This window comes from Myxocyprinus asiaticus, chromosome 45, assembly GCF_019703515.2.
Source record: "Myxocyprinus asiaticus isolate MX2 ecotype Aquarium Trade chromosome 45, UBuf_Myxa_2, whole genome shotgun sequence".
Classification (NCBI taxonomy): Eukaryota; Metazoa; Chordata; class Actinopteri; order Cypriniformes; family Catostomidae; genus Myxocyprinus; species Myxocyprinus asiaticus.
In genome coordinates, this window is record NC_059388.1 from 15386896 (window position 1) to 15409140 (window position 22245).

At 39.2% G+C, this 22245-nt stretch overlaps 1 protein-coding gene across 7 annotated transcripts in view; it reads left to right on the forward strand.

The window, feature by feature from the left end:
• The window catches only part of anks1b (ankyrin repeat and sterile alpha motif domain containing 1B), a 240466-nt gene that overhangs the window by 207699 nt on the left and 10522 nt on the right, over positions 1–22245 (forward strand). For 6 of the 7 annotated variants that reach the window (XR_007896108.1, XM_051687944.1, XM_051687947.1 and 3 more), the window contains 7 exons: positions 1152–1259; positions 4814–4999; positions 6140–6265; positions 7806–7877; positions 9138–9224; positions 9403–9540; positions 13429–13596. Coding sequence is in view for 6 of the 7 variants with exons in the window: in XM_051687944.1 (XP_051543904.1) it covers positions 1152–1259; positions 4814–4999; positions 6140–6265; positions 7806–7877; positions 9138–9224; positions 9403–9540; positions 13429–13596 (885 nt within the window). In the remaining variant the exon portion in view is untranslated. The remainder of the gene's footprint in view (positions 1–1151; positions 1260–4813; positions 5000–6139; positions 6266–7805; positions 7878–9137; positions 9225–9402; positions 9541–13428; positions 13597–22245) is intronic. The other variant, XM_051687950.1, reaches the window with a different exon arrangement.

The following is a 22245-nucleotide window of genomic DNA, read 5'->3' on the forward strand; positions in this document are numbered from 1 at the left end:
TCTCTGTATTGGATTTTCAGGATATTGATTTGGTACCAAGAAGGTGAGAGTGTTCACAGTGGCTCACGGTGCAGACAGGTCAGTGGGTAATTGAGTTAAATTACACTCCATCTCTTGTGTAACTAAGACAACACGGCATCTCTTACGTAAGCAGGTCATATGAAGCGTCAGATAAAGGTCAACTGTTATGGATACAATTTCATAATTAAAATCAGAAATTTGTCCAGAATCCATTGAGAGGGACTATCTTCCCATGATTAAATTTTCTAGGGTAAAATAGTGGTGATCATTATAAATGAAGCTAGAGAATATAGTTGCTATGGGGACAGACATGACAGAGGTGGCCAGTGAGAAGCCACTATGTGCATTGTGACTAAACCAGCTTCTCAACATTTATTTGATGCTTGTATGCGAGACCTGGGTGACAGAAAAGTCTTAATGGATGCCCATTAATTGGGTGGAGTAATTCCTAGTTCGTCGAGGTTGCTGTGTGTGTGTGTGTGTGTGTGTGTGTGTGTGTGTGTGTGTGAGAGAGAGAGAGATAGAGAGAGAGAGACAGAAATGGGGCAGACTGAAAAAGAAAGCTTCTTCGAGATGTTATTGATCTTTGTGTGTGTGTGTGTGTGTGTGTGGGTGTGTGTGTGTGTGGGCGCATTTGGGTGGTTTATGAGGGAAGTTTTTTAGGTTACAAACTGATAATTACAAGGTTATTATGCTATAAATGTGGTTTATGAGGACATTTCTAGTGTCCCCATAATCCAAATAGCTTAAACATGCCAAACAATGTTTTTTTGAAAATGTAAAAATGCAGAAAGTTTTTTGTGAGGGTTAGGTTTAGGGGGTAGAATCTATAGTTCGTACATTTTAAAAATCATTATGTCTGTGGAGAGTCCTCATAAGGATAGCCGCACCAACATGTATGTGTGTGTGTCATCTTTCAGGTTTCCATGATTCTTTAGGGACTGGATGTATTGTATGTTATTACACCCACATATGTAACCCAAACACTAATACATGTAAACCTCCTGTAGACAAACACACACTTGAAAATAAGTCTAGTAGCATAAAACAGACACAAAATGAATAAAGTGGTACAGAGGGCCACACAGAAATAAATGTACAGCACGCATTTGTCTTTTTCTCTTTCTCAGGTTCTTAAGATTAATTTGATCGGCCACAGGAAAAGAATACTTGCGTCACTTGGAGATCGACTGCACGAAGACCCTCCTCAGAAACCACCACGGGCTATCTCTCTAAGAGTGAGTACAAATCTTTTCTCTCACCTTCCTCTTTCTCTATATCTCATTTTACTCTGTTTGTAACATTATTAGTTACCCAGCAAAAATACATTTTCATGTTTATCCTAAATGTCACCCATAATAAAATGGCCCACTTATGCTGTATTGTATGTTTCTGTGTATATGTGTTTATGCATTGTTTTTATCCCCTCCTCACAAGGATTATGGTCTTTCTAGATAAGGGAAAGTTCTTAAGAACACAGAAAATGGGGGCCTGGGTAGCTCATTGAGTCATGAGTTTGAATCCAGGGCGTGCTGAGGACTCCAGCCAGGTCTCCTAAGCAAACAAATTGGGATAACCTCCTCGTGGTTGCTATAATGTGGTTCTCGCTCTCGGTGGGGTGTGTGGTGAGCTGTGCATGGATGCCGCGGAGAATAGCGTGAAGCCTCCACACGCACTACGTCTCCGCGGTAACGCACTCAACAAGCCACGTGATAAGATGCGCAGATTGATGGTCTCGGACGTGGAGGCAACTGAGATACGTCCTCTGCCACCCGGATTGGGGCGAGTCACTACACCACCACGAGGAATTGGGCATTCCAAATTGGGGAGAAAAGGGGAGAAAGAAAAAAAAAAGGACACAAAAAATGTCACTTTCTGTGATTTAGTCTTGTCTTGTCAATTTTGTTCTCCTTATCCTGAGAGCAATGGCATTCTCTTGGCCTGAGTTTCTCCAGGGATTTAACTTGATCTTTCTGGCTGAATCAAACAGCTTCTCTGAAATACAGCAAACCTCAGTTCAGGGACTCCAATCGATATGAGAGTCAGTCCAGAGTAGAAGAAATCAGAGTTCCGCTGGGCTGCAGCGTAGCACATATTCCTTTTTATCAAAGGACAAGCACCATCTGAAGTAGAATCAGTGGGCCATAACTAAACACATTTACTACTAAATGATTTTATAGGGTAGCAGACAGTATAGGGGGATTCACTAAGAATGAATTTGCGCCTGATGATAGTGTTGTTTATTTGCACACACTGTCTGTGTTGTTTTAGCACCTGATTCTCAAAAGAAATTGGATAAACCTGGTAATACCGCAAACATTCATTCATTCAAACATGCCCAAAACATTAGTGCTGGAGGATGGCACAGACTAATGCAGTCTTGTTTACTTTACTGGGACTGTACAGCATCAGTCCACTACTGTGATCTAGGCAATCAGTTCTTTAAAATGTAGAAAGTGTGCTCAACTGCATAGGGTGTCTGGATATACTGTGCCTCTGATAATAATGCTCTTCTCCAATATTTGATTATCAAATGCTGAATTACTGCTGCCATGATCATTAGAAAATGCACACAAATGTTTGTTTTTTTTAAACAGTTCTGTTTACCGTCTGCTTTCCGTCGGCGGTAATAGCATGTTAATTTGGCCAGGAAAATAGCGCTCACTTACTGTGAATAAGCTGCAATCTATAATAAGCCTAATTTAAACAGAAAGGAGGTATGTCTGCGCTGAAGACAATGACTTATTTTTAATACATATGGCCAGAGACTATTTAGCAGAGATGGGCCACTTCTATTACAACCCCAAATCTGAAAAAGTTGGGACAGTATGAAAAATGCTAATAAAAACAAAAAGGAGTGATTTGTGAATTATATTCACCCTTTGCCATATTGAAAGCACTACAACTAAACATTATATGATGTTTTACCTTGTGAATTTCTTAGTTTATTTTTTATTTTCATTTTTTATGTACAGTCATTTCAAATCAGATGATTGCAACACACTCCAAATAAGTTGAAACAGGGGCAATTTAAGACTAATAACAATTTGACGAGTTAAAATAACAAGGCGATGTGAAACAGTAGATGTTAAACAGGTTAGGCAATTGTGTCATAGTATATAAGGAGCCTCCAAAAACAGCCTAGTCCTTCAAGAGCAAGGATCATTCGAGACTTGTCAATTTGCCAACAGATGCTTCAGCAAATAATCCAGCACTTTGAGAACAATGTTCCCCAAAGACAAATTGGAAGGATTTTGGGCATTTCATCCTCTACAGTGCACAATATATTTAAAAGATTCAAGGAATCTGGTCAAATCTCTGCACGTAAAAGGCAAGACGAAAACCACTTTTGAATGCTTGTGATATCTGATCCCTCAGACATCACTGTCTTAAAAAATATCATTCATCTGTAATGGATATCATGAACATGGGCTTGGGATCACTTTAGTAAACTTTGTTAGTCAACACCATGCCACTGCATCCACAGATGCAAGTTAAGACTTTACTATGCAAAGCAGAAGCCCTACATCAACACTGTCCAGAAGCACTGCCGACTCCTCTGGGCTCGGTCTCGTCTTAGACGGAAAGTCCACATTTCAAATAGTTTTAGAAAAACAGAGCTGTCCTGTTCTCCGGGCCAAAAAGGAAAAGGACCATCCAAGCTGTTATCAGCATCAGGTCCAAAACCCAGTGTCTGTATGGACCAGGGGTGTGTCAGTGCTCATGGCATGGGTAACTCGTACATCTGTGAGGGCACCATTAATGCAGACAGATATGTACAAATACTGGAGCAGCATATACTGCCATCCAGCACCCAGAAAATATTCCAGGGATGTCCCGGAATATTCAGCTGGACAACGTCAAACCACATATTGGCCAAATAAGCAGAGAGTGTGGGTGCTAGATTGGCCTGTCTGCAGTCCTGACCATGTCCAATTGAGAATGTGTGGTGCATTATGAAGTGCACAATATGGCAATGAAGACCCCGTACAATTGTGCAGCTGAAGACCTGCATAATAGATGAATGGGGGACAGTTAAACTAATTCTAAACTTAACAAACTTGTGTCTTCAGTGCCCAAATGCTTAATAAGTGTTATTAGAAGAAATGGTGATGTTTCACAGTGGTAAACACTCGACCGTCCCAACTTGTTTGGAGTGTGTTGCAATCATCTGATTTGAAATTACTGTACATTAAAAAAAACAAAAAACAATGAAATTCACAAGGTAAAACATCATATAATATTTAGTTGTAGTGCTTTCAATGTAGCAAAGGGTGAATATAATTTACAAATTATACAACTTTTTTGGGATTGGGGTTGTAAAACAAATGTAAGAAACTGGAACGCCCAACAGTCAGCGGATGTAGAAAGGAAGTCCCGCCTTACAGGTAAAAGATTCAATCACCTTTTAGATACAGACATCGCCTGTCAATTAACTTAAGAATGTGCATGCGCATTAGCTATACAAGCCGAGGTAATGAAGCACAATTTATGATTCCAGTGTTGGCAGATTCTACTGCCGATTTGAAATATGTTCTTTGATTCGTAATCTTGACTAACCATTTTAGAGATTTCATTCTCTCCCCAATTAAGTAGATACAAGCTGCACTGACATGACTGGGAATAGCTTCCCAGGAGCGTTCCAAAGATGGCCACATGTGGACTGACTTGCTTGAAAGACTTTAATATGGCTTGTGTGAATTTGCCAATTTTACGTTGAAATGCTGCTTGTAAAACAAGTGCAATTGTTTAGTGAATTCCCCTTTTGTGTTCTTTATATCGTCCCCTGTAGGAACCAACTGGAAATCACACTCCCCCTCAGTTGTCTCCATCTATGAGTCAGGCTTACCCCAACGCCGGCTCTCTGGACGTGCAGCATCTAATCATGCAGGCCGATGCCCGCCGCAGACGTAACGAAAACTACTTCGAAGACGTGCCTCGCTCCAAACTAGAGAGGCAGATGGCACAAGTCAGTATGGTGAGTTAGTTAACTATTCTGCTCTGCGCGTGTTAGTGTGTACTATGTCTAGTAATGGGGATAATCTATATTTTATGTGCACTGTAAAAAAATTATGTTAAAAATAAAGTATCACAGTTCACTAATGTATGAAAATAGTTGTCCCAAATTTTTGCACAATTAACATATGAATATAGTTCTCCCAAAATAGTGAAATGGAAATTGTTTTATTAATCATTATGTCATAATGATTTATTAATCCTTATTATTTTTGCCACTTAACTAATAAGGTCAGATTCAGTTCATTATAATTACTGTGCTGATGAGTCAACCTCTTAAATTCAGAGCACAAATCTATATTTGTTGAGCAGCCGTGGACATGCTCTAGTAGAGAATGGAGCTAGCAGTGTCAAGTTCATGGGTTTAATTTCCAGAATTTCCACGTATTGGTCAAACGTATACCTTGAAAGGAAGTTGCTTGGATAAAAGTGTCTGCTAATGAATATATGTAAATATTACACTGCTGTTTCACCTCAAAAATCATTTAACTCATTAACTCATTAAAACAGTGCTTTTCTATTGTGGTGTGTAAAAGTGTGTGTGTATTTGTGATTTTGTGTGTTGTATACTTAGAGCTCTCATTGTGCCAGTAGAGCTTATTAGTGTTGCAGTGATGTGTGTGCCGTTGTGTTTTGTAGTGATTATGTGAATGGAATGAGTTATTGCACCTGAACATAATGACAAAAGGTTACAAAAAACCCTTACAATCTCTCCCTCTCTTTTACCCTTTTATCAGTTCTTCCTGCCCTGTGCCTCCATACATACAGAGACAGAGAGGAAGACAAAAAGAGAAGGAGAGAGAAACAGCTAAAAATGCTTTAGACCAATGCAACAAACTGAATCTAAGTGCTTAGCATCTATTCAGTTACTGCAGTTCAGAAAGTATGATTATTTGGTTGAAAGCAAAGTGATAAAATAGAAAACAAGGTTGAAATAGAGTGTTTTCAATGGCAACGAATAATCCTTTAAGACAGACCTACTATGAGATCAAAGTTTGCATTCTGTAACCCTCATTTTTTGTGATTGTAACCTGAGCTCTGATGCAATGGACCTCGATATTAATACTAACATGTGTATTTTCCGCTTTCTCCTCCTTTTCAGCAAGGGGAATGGTGTGAGCCAATCACGTTACGGCCTCCAAACGAGGCGACGTCATCTACACCTGTGCAGTACTGGCAGCACCACCCTGAGAAGCTTATATTCCAGTCATGTGACTATGAAGCATATGTAAGTCTGTGTGCGTTATAAGTGTAAAATGAGAAATGTTTCTCACAGGGTGTTGTCTTATGAGAATGGCAAAAGTACACTACAAAGCACTTTAAATGCAAATGTATGAAGAATGTAGTTTAAATGCAGTAAGCCAGCAGATAAAGAAAAAGAGAATTTGAAAGCAATCTTTGAGTCCTTTAGTTATTCAACAGTGAATAATGGTGTTTAACCTTCAATCAGTACAGCTTTTTCAGCACCTCTACGGGCCTGAGTAGCTCTACTATTAGCTTACATAAACTCACTCTGTTTCCTAGCAACATCCAGGTAAATTTGATTGGCTTATTCTCCTGTGATAGAGTTTATGAACAGATTCATGCATGCAAGTGTGACTGACCCTTACAGGTAAAAGGTGAAGAATTGATTCCCAATGTTCAGGTGTGAAGGAATGGTAAATGTATGTTTGTCCAGCTAGAAGTAGATAATATTTCTAAATTCCAATGTATCAGTTGATGTTACTCTTAACTGAACAGACACACTCTCATGCCAGATTGCATTCAACAAGGTCTGCTGGCTTCAAGGTTGTCCTTGTCAGATACTCAGCAGTGCAGCACAACTAAACTCTATCCAACCAATCTCTTCCTATACACTGCATTTGTACACTGCTACATTTCCTTAGTTATTGATTCACATGACGGTTGTATTCAAAATGCTACACAGTCTGTGCGCACAGTAGTTTGGTAAAACAAGCACACTTTTAAAGGGGACATAACATTTCAGCCCTGTAGGTCCATACAATTCAAGTGAATGGTGGCCAGAACTTCGAAGCTCTAAAATCACATAAAAGCAGCATAAAAGTAATCCATATGACTCCAGTGGTTTAATATATGTCTTCTGAAGGCAGTTGCTTTGGGAATATTTAAATCCTTTTTTACTATAAATCTTCACTTTCAGAATGTGAAAGAATGTGCAAGTGAAAGTGGAGATTTGTAGTAAAAAAGGAACTTAAATATTGATCTGTTTCTCACCTACACTTACCGCTTTTGAAGACATGGATTTAACCACTGGAGTCGTATGGATTAGTTTTATGCTGCCTTTATGTGATTTTGGAGCTTCAAAGTTTTGGTCACCATTCACTTGCATTATATGGACCTACAGAGCTGAAATATTTTTCTAAAAAAAAATGTGTGTTCTGCAGAAGAAAGCAAGTCATACACATCTGGGATGGCATGAGGGTAATTAAATGATGAGAGAATTTTCATTTTTGGGTGAACTATCCCTTTAAGAAGCTTTGGCGTTGTTACTCATTAGACATGCAAAGGGTTTAGCCAATCATAAAAGAAATTTTAATAGTGCAGTAGCTAACACAGGCTGTTTAATAAGGGTCATGTAAATCAAAGTACAGCTGTTTTTGATTCAAGAAACTAAGATTAACATTATAAGTAGACTTTACAAAAAAAATAAAATGCAGCAAACATATTGAATATGACCCATTTAACATGTATACAGTATGTGTGTGTTCTGCAGTATCTTGTATTGTTTTCTCATTTGTGTACTGCAGTATCTGGGGTCCATGCTGGTAAAGGAGTTGCGGGGTACAGAGTCCACACATGATGCCTGTGCAAAAATGAGGGTAAGAGTTGTGTCACCATGGCAACCACTCAAAGATCTGTCAAGTCATGCTCCTGCTGGCCTCAGGTCACTATGACACACAATTATGAAGAAAAGCAAGAAATAGCTACATTTACAGATGATTGTGGGAACATGCTGTGCACTTTGATTTAGTTGGACTCTTTTAGCTATTGTCGGAAAATCTGCTTCAAGATCCTAGATGCGACATTGTGTTTATGCACAATGCAGTGATCTCTGTTTATCCATTTCTTCTTTACCTTAAAATACCTTCCTTTACCTAAACAGCCTTCGGCTCCCCTTCTCATTAGGATATTTAAAACGGGAGGACAGTTCTGCAGCTGTGTTGTATGCATGTAAAACACCATCTATTCTCCATCACTCTCCTTTCTGCTTCCCTCCGCACATTTAGATGAGGGAAGCAGAAACTGAGAGAGATTGAGAACTTCCCCCACCCCTCGCTTATTCACAAATACATTAATACATTCATAGTGTGTAAATTTAGGTCTTCTATCTCTTAGTCTTTGTTTCAAGCTGAATGTTTTGACAGGTACAGAGCAATAGAGACCTGCTGATGCAGAGGAAACCAATGACAGAGATAGCAAGAACAACAGAACTTCTTTGATCAACTAGCTTTATTTCTTACAAAGTAAATTTTGCATGGTCATGCTGGTCCACCAGCTAGACCAGCATGAAAAAATGATCCTGGTCTCAGCTAGTCTTTGCAGCAGGATAAATAGGAAGGTGCCTTCTAAGGCAGCATCCTAATCATCATAGAACCAAAAGAAATACATTGCACGCACAAATATAGGGTAAAATAATTCATTGTTAATTACACTATATAGCTCACTAGGTTTTGGAACGGAGCAAAAGAATGAAAGGGAAATACAGAGGAAATAAGGTTCATAATGAAAATACATTCCAATATGACGGTATAGGTAGATAGGAAAATGAATTCTAATTCTGATGTAGCCTCAACAGTATATGATTTATGCATATAAGGCACATGATATGATAGACTTCTACCCCAATAAGGCCATGTTTAAAACAGTGCACAAAATGTGAATTTGAACCTTTCTATTTGTCTCATGAAATCATACACTATCTGGGTTATTGCTGGGGTTGTACTGAAATTACATGTTAATAATTTAGCATGTTTTTGAGTTTGTATTAAGCAGATCTCAGTCAGTGTGTGATGGGAGCTCATGAATGTTAATATTAGGGTATGTGTGTTGATCTCTCCTCTTCTCCTCCTTTCTGTAAGAAGTCCACAGAACAGATGAAGAAGATTCCCACCATAGTACTGTCTGTCTCCTATAAGGGCGTCAAATTTATCGATGCCACTAACAAGGTGATCATCTGCTATTGCCTCCGTTTTAATGGATTTATACGCACTGCAAATTATAATCTCATCTTCAATATCCCTTACAAGAAAGTAAAATAAAAAGATGTATGAGTACAGAAATCATTTCTTTGTCTTGTAGTCAATTAGACCTTTTTGATGTTGGTTTTCTGTCTCTCTTGTTTAGAATATTATAGCAGAGCATGAGATCAGGAATATCTCGTGTGCAGCGCAGGATCCAGAAGATCTGTCAACATTTGCATACATCACTAAGGACCTCAAATCCAGCCATCATTACTGCCACGTCTTTACAGCTTTTGATGTGGTTAGTAACACATATAATATATATGCACATACAGTATAAACACTCTCAAAGGCATATAAAATTGCAAAATCCATGAAAGTTCAATAACAAATGCACAATGTTACTTCTATGATAAGTTAGCAATTCAATAAATAGCAATTTTAATGAATAAAAATAAAATATTAAATTATTAAACTTTTTATGGAGATATATTCAGTTACTTTTAAAATGAGTAATGTAAACTAAATGTCATATTAAAACTTTCAGTGTCAACAGATCACAGAATAATTTATGTCCGCAGCCAGACTTTGAGTATATAAAAAATTTAAAGGTTTTTTGGCCAGTCACTAAAAAACTGTGAAAGTAATCTGTTGTTTACTCATAAGCTTGATTATTTCAATACATATTTTATATATATATATATATATAATTTAGTCAGAAAGAGCTTTTGAACTATTTTCTTCTTTTTCGATTTCGGTTATAAAAATTGGCAGGTCTGAAAACTAAATCTGTCTAAAACTCTGATTCTTTCTAAAACTCTGAAAACGTCATATGTAACATTTTTATGGTGTCTGTGAAGTTACTCAGAATTAGAATCAGAATCAGCTTTATTGCCAGGTATGCTTACACATATAAGGAATTTGTTTTGGTGACATGAGCTTCCAGTGTACAACAATACAATACAGCAACAAGACAGAGATAATATAAGAAAAAATTATTTAAAAATAAATAAATATATAAGCAGAAATAGAATAAAAATAAAAATTGGATAGAAAATTAATTTTATATAGAATACATAATAAGACAAAAAAAAAAAAAAAAAAAAATATATATATATATATTTACACACATATACATATATATACATATACGTAGTGCAAATACAAATCTGTTATATACAGTGCAAAGGAATGTAATGGCAGAAGAGGTAGGATGTGTTGGATAAATATAAAAAGACTAAACTGTAAATTGCACATAATTATTGCTCAATGGGGCAGTTACCAATAATCCTCTCAGCAGTCCGAACTGTCCTTTGTAGTCTTCTGACATCCGATTTTGTAGCTGCACCAAACCAGACAGTTATTGAAGTGCAGAGGACATACCAATTACTGCTGAGTAGAACTGTATCAGCAGCGCCTGTGGTAGGTTGAACATCCTCAACTGGTGAAGGAAGTACAACCTCTGCTGGGCCTTTATCACAAGAGTCAATGTGGGTCTCCCACTTCAGCTCCTGTGAGATGGTAGTACCCAAGAACCTGAATGACTCCACTGCTGCGACAGTGCTGTTTAGAATGGTGAGGGGGGACAGTGTTGGGGTCTTCCTCCTAAAGTCCACAATCATCTCCACCATTTTGAGCATGTTCAGCTCCAGGTTGTTTTGACTGCACCAGACAGCCAGCTGTTCAACCTCCCTTCTGTATACAGGCTCATCGTCATCTTGGTTGAGGCTGATGACAGTGGTGTCATCTGCAAACTTCAGGAGCTTGACAGAGGGGTCCTTGGTGGTGCAGTCCTTTGTATACAGGAAGAAGAGTAGTTGGGAGAGCACACATCACTGGGGGGCACCTGTGCTGATTGTACAGGTGCTGGAAGTGAATTTCCCCTGTCTCACTAGCTGCTGCCTGTCTGTCAGAAAGCTGGTAATCCACTGACAGATAGACTTGGGAACAGAGTGTTGGTGTAATTTAGTCTGGAGAATAGCTGGGATGATGGTGTTGAAAGCCAAACTGAAGTCCACAAAAAGGATACTTGCATATGTCCCTGGTCTGTCCAGATGTTACAGGATATGATGCAATCCCACGTTGACTGTTTCCTCCACAGAACTGTTTGCTCGATAAGCAAATTTAAGGGGATCTAGAAAGGGTCCAGTGATGTCCTTCAGGTGGGCCGACACCAGTCTTTCAAATTATTTCATGACCACAGACATCAGAGTGATGGGTCTGTAGTCATTAAGTCCTGTGATTTTGGGTTTCTTTGGGACAGAAATGATGATTGAGCACTTGAATCAGCATGGGACTTCACACTGCTCCAGTGATCTATTGAGGATCAGTGTGATGAAGGGGGCCAGCTGGTTAGCACAGGATCTAATACAAGCAAATGCTTGTCTTAGATCTGGGCCCTGTGCTTTCCTTGTCTTTTGTGTTGGGAAGACATGGCACACCTCTTCGTCACAGATCTTAAGTGCAGTTTGAGTATCGGGGTGGGGGAGGGGGGGGGGTTGCAGGAGGTGTTGGTGTTTGTGTGAAGTGAAGGTCAGAGAGGGTGTGGGGTGTGAGATTGGGCCTTTCAAATCTACAGTAGAGCACATTCAAGTCATCAGCCAGATGTTGGACCCCTACAGTGATGGGGCAGGAGTCCTGTAATTCGTAAGTTGTTTCATGTCACTCCACACTGATGCAAGGTCGTTAGGTGAAAACTTGTTTTTCAGCTTCTCAGAGTATCTTCTTTTAGCCACTCTGATATCCTTATTCAGTGTGTTCCTGGCCTGATTGTAGAAGACTTTATTCCCACTCCTGTAAGCATACTCTTTGGCCTGACAAAGCTGGTTGAGTTCTGCAGTAAACCATGGTTTGTCGTTGTTGTATGTTAAATAAGTCCTAGTGTGAATGCACATATCCTCACAGAAACTGATATATGATGTAACAGTATCTGTGAGCTCATCCAGATTGGTGTCTGCAGCCTCAGATACACTCCAATCAGTGCAGTCATAGCAGGCTTGTAGTTCCAGCTCTGCTTCATTGGTCCATCATTTACAGTCTTTACTACAGGCTTAGCAGATTTTAGTTTCTGCCTGTAGTTTGGAAGAAGATGAACCAGCCAATGATCAGAGAGTCCCAAAGCTGCTGTAGGGACAGAGCGATATGCATCCTTTATTGTTGTGTAGCAATGATCCAGTATATTTCTGTCTCTGGTTGGGTATGTAATGTTCTGTTTGTATTTGGGCAGTTCACGTGTGAGGTTTGCTTTGTTAAAATCCCCCAAAATAATAATAACTGAGTCCAGGTATTGTTGTTCCGTGTCTGTGATTTGATCAGCCAGCTGTTGCGGCATTCACACACGCGTGTGGCGGGATATAGACACTCACCAGAATAAACGAGGAAAACTCCTGCAGTGAGTAGAAAGGCTTACAGTTAATAAAGAGCTTCTTTAATGTTGTTACATCTGTACACCAACATTCATTGATGTAAAAGCATGTTCCACCGCCTCTAACTCTGCGATGCGATCTGCTCTGAACAGCTGAAAGCACGGCAGAAGTAACGCGCTGTCCGGAATGGCTTCACTCATGTTTCTGTGAAGCACAAGGCAGAAGAGGTTGAAACGTCCTTGTTTGTACAGGTGAGGAGATGTAGTTTGTCCGTTTTGTTAGGAAGAGAGCAGAGATTCGCTATATGAGTACTCGTCAGTGCTGTTTGAAAGCCACGCCGACGGAGCTTGACTAGTGCGCCGGCACATTTCCCTCGCCTGCGTCTCTTGAACAGCACAGCTGTGCCTCCGACTAAATGTCCAGCAAAGCATCCGAATAGTCAAAAACCGGGAAAAGATTGTCTGGTATATGCTGCCAAATGTTCAGCAGTTTGTCCCTGGTAAAACTGATTGGAAACATATTACTAAACACAGGACAAACAAACAAAAACAAACATTATAGCATTAAACAAACATTAATTATTCATAACATGCTTAAGGCATGTTTTTAATCTTTTAAAAAAACATTTAAGCTATGAATGTTATGGAAGAATGATGATAAAATGCTGCCAATTATAGTTACATTAAATTAAACTCAAATCTCAAAGGAGTTTCAGACCTTTTCTCAGTTGGTTTGTAACAGCGTAGATTTCCCCACAAGTGTTAATTGTTTCTGGAAGGCTGTCTCTCATTATCTCTGCATTTATGTCTGTGTGTTTTCTACAGAATCTGGCCTATGAGATTATACTGACGCTGGGCCAGGCGTTTGAGGTGGCGTATCAGTTGGCCCTACAGGCCAGAAAGAGCGGCCACGGGTCATCCACTCTGCCTGAGAGCTTCGACAGCAAACCCTCCAAACCTGTTCCTAAACCTCGCGTCAACATACGCAAGTCTGTGAGTGCCTTTACCCTTTAAACACAAACATACACTCACACACATTCATCTGGACCTCTAACAAAGAAGCCAGTCTCATCTCATCACTCTTACCCGTCACCTTCACCTCTCCCCCACTGACTGCACACCTTGCACCCATCTTTGTGTGTGTGATCAAGCTGTGTCCTTGTTGAGTGATGCATTATGGAAAATGACAATAAGTCTCAGGTTTGATCTGCTTTTGTCCAGGTTAAAAAAAAAGTGTAATATATTCAAGTCATACAACAAAGTACATTTACAGTTATGGGGGCTGTTCACACAAGATGTGTTCGTGTGTTAAAAATAGCTAGATGGAGTGCAACGGAATTGAAAATAAAGATACATTTATAGGTGTATTAACTCGCATACACCATTGCTAAACAGTCAGTGAGGTTTTGCATATGCTAGTATGCTTGCTCCATTGATTGGTACATTGTTTTAAAACTGTCATTGATCAAAGGGGTCAATGTTTGGTTTGGGCAGTTGAGCCCTGCTTTTAAATTAAGTAACTACACCATCTAGCTGCAAAAAGCATTTGTCTCCATTGACGGCCATTTAAAAGAAGCCATTTATTTGCAAGCAACATGCAAGTTAATTATAGTATAGTCAATTTTGATAGTATAGGCCATATTTTACAGGGCTCCTTAAAAGTATCAAAAATATTTCTTTCGTAATGGCGGAAGATGTCTGTGCAGCACATATTTACATAGGCCAACAGTCAAAAAGTTGCACAGATGCAATGTAAAAATGCATCCTGTGTGAAAAGCCCTGTAGAATTAGACTTTTATTAGCCATTTATTGGTTTCGATGCTTACGTTACTATCTTGGTTTGCGTGATTGTTTAAGAGTGCATACTGGCAGACAGTCTTTTGAAATTTTAAAAACAATATTGAAAAATTTGTGTATGCAAGTATTTAAAGAGATTTACTTCTCCTGCCAGTGAAGGTTTGTTTGTATTCATTGTCCTAAGGGACGGAGAGGTGAGTGTTTGATCTTCAGTGCATTTAAGGATGAGAGAGATTGATGAGGGCTGCAGGAACTCACTTCATCTCCATCTGCCCCAGTCTCACTGCTCCTAAAGCAGGCATGGTGCCTCCCCCCTTTCCCCTGCCAACACCAGGGATACTACCACTCCCTGGAAGAGAACCAGGATAGGTGGGAGCTCACCATAAAAATAAAATGCACCCTGCCTGTTGGAGTTGGATTACACAGAACAGAAATGATGGATGCTTGGTTGAATATAAACAGTGGCGTTTGGAGTCTAGCCTGCTGAGAAGCTTCTCCTGTTTTATAGGTCGTATCACTGTCCACAAAGTGTGTGTTTGTGACATTACAACACCATTAGATGGTGTAATATCATAGACATGATATTTACGTCATCTCAGATATAAGCACCATTTCCAGTGGGGTCACCATTTGCTGTGTCAGACTGTGCAGAATAAGGTCATGCCTATACAAATATAAGGCCAATATGCCACTTCTTTAAATCAAGATCTTGAACGTTAGAAACTGCTGGAGCTGTGGCCTTTGAAACTGAGCTCTGGTGCTCAAGCAGACGAAGTTTGTTCAAGTCTGGCTTGCAACATTTTCCAGTCCTGTTCCCCACTTCTCTCTCCGCATTATTTTCTTTCTACTCTCCTCTAAATAAAAGTGGCAAAAGTCTAAAAAGAGAGAGAAAATAGTCCCTCTTAAGCTCAATTTCACAGAATGGGCCTTATACAAGAAACAAGAGATCGAATTTCTGTGTAGGTCGTTCTTTAAACCAGTTTTACATAAATTGTTGCATACAAATGCAACAAATTATGTAAGAACGGATTTATGAATTCAGTAACACTTTATAATAAGGTTCCATTTGTTAACATGAACTAATAAATGAACACTACTTTTACAGCAGGTTAATGTTAATTTCAACATACAGGTGCATCTCAATAAATTAGAATGTCGTGGAAAAGTTCATTTATTTCAGTAATTCAACTCAAATTGTGAAACTCGTGTATTAAATAAATTCAATGCACACAGACTGAAGTAGTTTAAGTCTTTGGTTCTTTTAATTGTGATGATTTTGGCTCACATTTAACAAAAACCCACCAATTCACTATCTCAAAAAATTAGAATACATCATAAGACCAATAAAAAAAACATTTTTAGTGAATTGTTGGCCTTCTGGAAAGTATGTTCATTTACTGTATATGTACTCAATACTTGGTAGGGGCTCCTTTTGCTTTAATTACTGCCTCAATTCGGCGTGGCATGGAGGTGATCAGTTTGTGGCACTGCTGAGGTGGTATGGAAGCCCAGGTTTCTTTGACAGTGGCCTTCAGCTCATCTGCATTTTTTGGTCTCTTGTTTCTCATTTTACTCTTGACAATACCCCATAGATTCTCTATGGGGTTCAGGTCTGGTGAGTTTGCTGGCCAGTCAAGTACACCAACACCATGGTCATTTAACCAACTTTTGGTGCTTTTGGCAGTGTGGGCAGGTGCCAAATCCTGCTGGAAAATGAAATCAGCATCTTTAAAAAGCTGGTCAGCAGAAGGAAGCATGAAGTGCTCCAAAATTTCTTGGTAAACGGGTGCAGTGACTTTGGTTTTCAAAAAACACAATGGACCAACACCAGCAGATGACATTGCACCTCAAATCATCACAGACTATGGAAACTTAACACTGGACTTCAAGCAACTTGGGCTATGAGCTTCTCCACCCTTCCTCCAGACTCTAGGACCTTGGTTTCCAAATGAAATACAAAACTTGCTCTCATCTGAAAAGAGGACTTTGGACCATTGGACAACAGTCCAGTTCTTCTTCTCCTTAGCCCAGGTAAGACGCCTCTGACGTTGTCTGTGGTTCAGGAGTGGCTTAACAAGAGGAATACGACAACTGTAGTGTCTGTGTGTGGTGGCTCTTGATGCCTTGACCCCAGCCTCAGTCCATTCCTTGTGAAGTTCACCCAAATTCTTGAATCGATTTTGCTTGACAATCATAAGGCTGCGGTTCTCTTGGTTGGTTGTGCATCTTTTTCTTCCACACTTTTTCCTTCCACTCAACTTTCTGTTTACAGCACTCTGTGAACAGCCAGCTTCTTTGGCAATGATTGTTTGTGGCTTACCCTCCTTGTGAAGGGTGTCAATGATTGTCTTCTGGACAACTGTCAGATCAGCAGTCTTCCCCATGATTGTGTAGCCTAGTGAACCAAACTGAGAGACCATTTTGAAGGCTCAGGAAACCTTTGCAGGTGTTTTGAGTTGATTAGCTGATTGGCATGTCACCATAGTCTAATTTGTTGAGATAGTGAATTGGTGGGTTTTTGTTAAATGTGAGCCAAAATCATCACAATTAAAAGAACCAAAGACTTAAACTACTTCAGTCTGTGTGCATTGAATTTATTTAATACACGAGTTTCACAATTTGAGTTGAATTACTGAAATAAATGAACTTTTCCACGACATTCTAATTTATTGAGATGCACCTGTATACTAATACATTTTTAAAATCAAAAGTTGTATATGTTAACATTAATAAATGCACTGTGAACTAACAATGAACAATTGTATTTTTATTAACTAATATTAACAAATATTAATAAATGATTGTAAGGGGGTTCGAGGGAAAGGAGGAGGCGAGAACCGGCTTGACAACTTAAATAAATATAATGAACAATTTAACCAAACACACACACACACACACACACACACACACACACACAGACAGTACAGCTGCCTGTAATTCTCTCTCTCTCGAACTGTCCTCCCCGGCCGCCTTTATCCCTCGCGCGCCCCATCAGGCTTATTAGGGCCGGGCGTGCGTCATTCCAGCCCGGCCCCGCCCTCTTCGGCTCTACACTCCTCCCGGTGTTGCCTCAGGCCGGAGAGCCCCCGGCATGACGTACATCCCCCCTTCCTCTCCAGGGGGCGTGCCTTGCGCCTCGACTGCCGGTGGGTCATCCACGCCTTCCTCAATCTGGGAGGAGACAGGAGGGGAAAAACAACAACAAAACAAAATAGGCGAGGGAAAGGCCAACACGGAGCGACAGACAGAGAGAGAGAGAGAGAGAGAGAGAGAGAGAAAAATCTCACTCACCGGTTCTCTGATGCGCCGTCGCGTGGTCCTCGATCACTCCACCCTCTCAGGCAGACGGCAGCCGCTCCTCCCCGGGCGGACCGGAGTCAGACCTCTGACCCCCAGCGGACAGAACGCCCCTCCGCGTTCCCGGCGTCCCGTGGGGACACTCCTCCGCCCCTGGCAGCGGCCCTACCACTCCAGGCGGTCGGGGAGTCGCTTCCCTCCTCCCCCCGCGGACGGCGGTCTTCTCTCGACCCCTCCACGTTCCCGGGGGACGGCAGGGCACTCCTCCACCCCTGGCAGCGGCTCCCTCGCTCCAGGCGGTCGGGGAGTCCAGTCCCCACTCGCCTCGCGGATGGCAGCGGCGCTCCCCTGGGTGGACGGTAGTGTCGAGGACTTTGCAACGGGAATCCCTCCTCCTTCCCGGGTTTCGGCACCAGTGTAAGGGGGTTCGAGGGAAAGGAGGAGGCGAGAACCGGCTTGACAACTTAAATAATAATTTAATAAACAATTTAACCAAAAACACACAACCATAAACACACACACACACACATACACACACACACACACACACACACACACACACAAACAATACAGCTGCCTGTAATTCTCTCTCTCTAGAACTGTCGTCCCGGCCGCCTTTATCCCTCGCGCGCCCCATCAGGCTGATTGGGGACCGGGCGTGCGTCATTCCAGCCCGGCCCCGCCCTACTCGGCTCTACAATGATGTAAACAAAATATTGTTAATTGTTTGTTCATGATACCTAATACATTATCTAATGTTAATGAATGAAACCTTATTGTAAAGTGTTACCATGAATTGTTTACACAGATTTATTCTGCTCATGTTTCAGTAATGAGACCGATTGTGTTTTTCTGTGGCTTTACTTAGCTATTGTTTGGGGACATTTGGAGAGCTCCTTATTTGGAAAAACAAATAAAAAGCACTTTTTTCATGTTTTAATTCTGAAAATGTAGAATGTAGGTTAATCTGTAGTTAATAATATTAACTTTATAATAAAAAAATAGATACCTATGGTATGTTCTAGGGATGTCATTAAATATGGATATATCAATTATTGATCGGCACATTATTTTATTGCTATATTTTTGAAGCACTGATATTAAAATTAGCCGACATTTAAATAAGTCTAATTTGCAGAGAGGGGTCTGTCTGCGTCCTGCAAGACTACTACAAGACACGCCCACTACGATACACCCCCTCCAAATAACCAGCGTACTGTCTGTGTCCTGCAAGACTACTACAAGACATGCCCACTACATGTTACACCCCCTCTAAATAACCAGCGTACTGTCTGCGTCCTGCAAGATTACTACAAGACACGCCCACTACATGTTACGCCCCCTCCAAATAACCAGCGTAATGGTCCAAATAACCAAATCCTGAAGTCTTGGAACAGTTGGATGCCACATTCTTACACTGCGTTTGTTGTGTTTATTTGGTCCTGCAGCAACCATACACCTAACCATAACTCTAAACCTAACCATAATCACAAAGATTAAAAAAATGAAAAGTTTGTAAAATCAATAAATATATTCTCAAATCAGTAGTTATTTTGAATACAGTCATACCACCGTATCGCTACGTGGCGACAATGAGGAGAAATGTGATGAAAATTATGAAGAGAAGGAGTTTGCAGTATGCTAAGCTAATAGGCTAACCGATTAGCTTGTTAGTTAACTGGAGAAAACAGAAAAGAGAAATGTTTATTTTACCATTTATGTATTTTTTTTTATTTTTATTGTGCAAGCAGAAATAGTACAAAAACCTTCAGGAATACAATAAAGAGCAATTCCACAAAATTTCTTATTAAACAAGTAAGTTCAGTTTACCATTTATATTGTCAGGTTTAATCAAATGAAATATGACATATAATTTAAAAGTTATACTTTGTCATATTTAAAGAGTTATGAATATGAATCATACAGAGATTGCATAGTATTTTGAAAGTTCTTGTTGCCAATAGAATCACTTTATGATCCAAGGAGGGTGTTACGTTTAGTAGGCGTGTCATGAAGTGAGTGTTCCTTGTAGTCTTGTAGGATGCAGACAGATACACTTGGATTTGCGTACTTTCAAATTCACTCAGTTGGTCTTTTGTTTAACAGTCTGGCGTAATAGCACTGGGAGACCACAAGAGGGTGATGTAACATTTACTGAAGTGTGTCTTGGGTAGGAAAGGCACAGGTATCACACACAGATAGGACGAGCTGGTGCGGTGCAGCAGATGGCAGTCCAAAGCTACGAAAGATTTTGTACTACTTCAAGAATAAAAAAATGTATGTTGTTGAGTTTGCAGGTTAGTGTATGAAACTGGTGTAACTGTGCAAACTGAATGATTAGAAATGACGATGTTTATTATGTCATTTCTCTGTATGTAGCCTTGAATAGGTCTTTCATTCAAGCTGCCAAACCACAAAACGACATACTTGTAACCGGAAATACATTGTGTTGGCTATATGAAAGATACATATACACAATATATAATCTAGTGATGGCTAGAGTAAATAAAATGTTTAAACCACAGATTATTAAATGTCCTTTGATAATGATTTGGGTCAATTTTAATGGAAAACTAAAGAGCGTTGGCGGTGTGTGCTTAACTTCATAGAAAATAATTGTTTAGAATTTTAGAATGCGCTGTCTTTGTTTTAGGTTACAAACTGGTCATTACAAGGGTATTATGCTAGAAATGTGGTTTATGAGGAAATTTCTAGTGTCCCCATAATTCAAATCGCTTAAAAAAACATACTAAACAATGTTTTATTGAAAATGTAAAAATGCAGAAAGTTTTCTGTGAGGGTTAGGTTTAGGGGTAGGGTTAGGGGATAGAATCTATAGTTCGTACAGTATAAAAATCATTATGTCTATGGAGAGTCCTCATAAGGATAGCTGAATCAACTTGTGTGTGTGTGTGTGTATGTGTTTGTGATCTGCTGACTCAGCATCTGTTACCCAGCCTGAACACAAACAGCATCCTCTGTGGCTATGAGGTGTTATTGATCTTCCCTTGTTTAGGAGAAATGGGTCATTATGTTGAAACATTATCTCTCCATATGGACATGATATGCTGTGTTAATCCACTAGAACTGAATTTGTCTCTTTTATGCAGCCCTAAAAAATATTGTGCTGGTTTTACTCAACAAAAAAAAAAAAAAAAAAAAAAAAAAAATTTGGAGTGTTTTGAACTCAACAAAATTTTGTTTGACATATTAGACTTTACATGTAATGCCACCTCGAATTTATACATTTACAGGCCATTTTTTAAGTTATAAAGGCAATATTTATCTTGTAGGGAATTACCATTATCAAGTTAGATTTACTTATTTTTACTTATTTACTTATTAAATGAGTTACACTTGATTTTCAAATGCATTTAATATATATATATATATATATACACACACACACACATACTACCAGTCAAATGTTTTGAAACACTCATTCTTTATTATTATTATTATTATATATATATATATACACACACACACTACCGGTCAAAAGTTTTGAAACATTTACTCATTCTTTATTATAATTTTTTTTCTTCACATTTTAGACTAATAGTAAAGTCATGAAAACTATGGAATAACATAAATGGAATTATGGGAATTATGTTGTAACTAAACAAAATCCAAAATAAATCAAAACTGTGTTATATTTTAGCATCTTCAAAGTAGTCACCCTTTACCTAGAATTTGCAGACATGTACTCTTGACATTTTCTCAACCAACTTCTTAAGGTATCACCCTGGGATGCTTTTAAACAGTACTGAAGAAGTTCCCATCTATATTGGGCACTTATTGGATACTTTTCTTTATTATTTGGTCCAAGTCATCAATTTCAAAAACTTTTTTCTTTGTTACATTTTAGTTTTATAATGAAATAAATTAATATGTTGGCACAATTACATTTTTGTCTACAAAACTAATTTCAAGCATTTAAGCATACGCCTTCAGATCAAAAGATCATGAGAAACATTTCAGTCAAGTGTTTCAAAGCTTTTGACCTGTAGTGTATATATATATATATATATATATATGTCACCATTCTCCTCTTCCTTCTACATCACAAGTCCTCCATCATCCACAAACAGTTACATTTTAGGTCTTTTTTCATTTTCCTTTGCTCGATTTTTCATTTTTTTTTTCAATTAGTTTTGTCAGTGTTTTCTTTTGTTCTTTTTTTTTAAAGGAATATTCCAGGTCAAATACAAGTTACAAAAAATGTCAACTTGTCAAAGCAAAACAAAGAAAGGCACTTGCAATTGAAGTCTATGGGGCAACTGTTGTACTTGCATTGTAAGTGCATAACTGTCCACACATATTTGGTTAGTTAGTTTGTTTTTACCAACTAAAGGGATGAGTCAAAATACATTTCTGTGGTAAGCAACAGCATGTGACAGATGCTGTCCCTGAAGTTTTTTAACCAAGAATAAAAAAAAAACTGATTTCATTCAAATTTGTCCATTTTGTTTGCTTTATTTGCTATGTTAACTCTTGGTAATCTTCTGTTACCCTTCTGTCAGTCCAGAACATACACTGACTAAATAT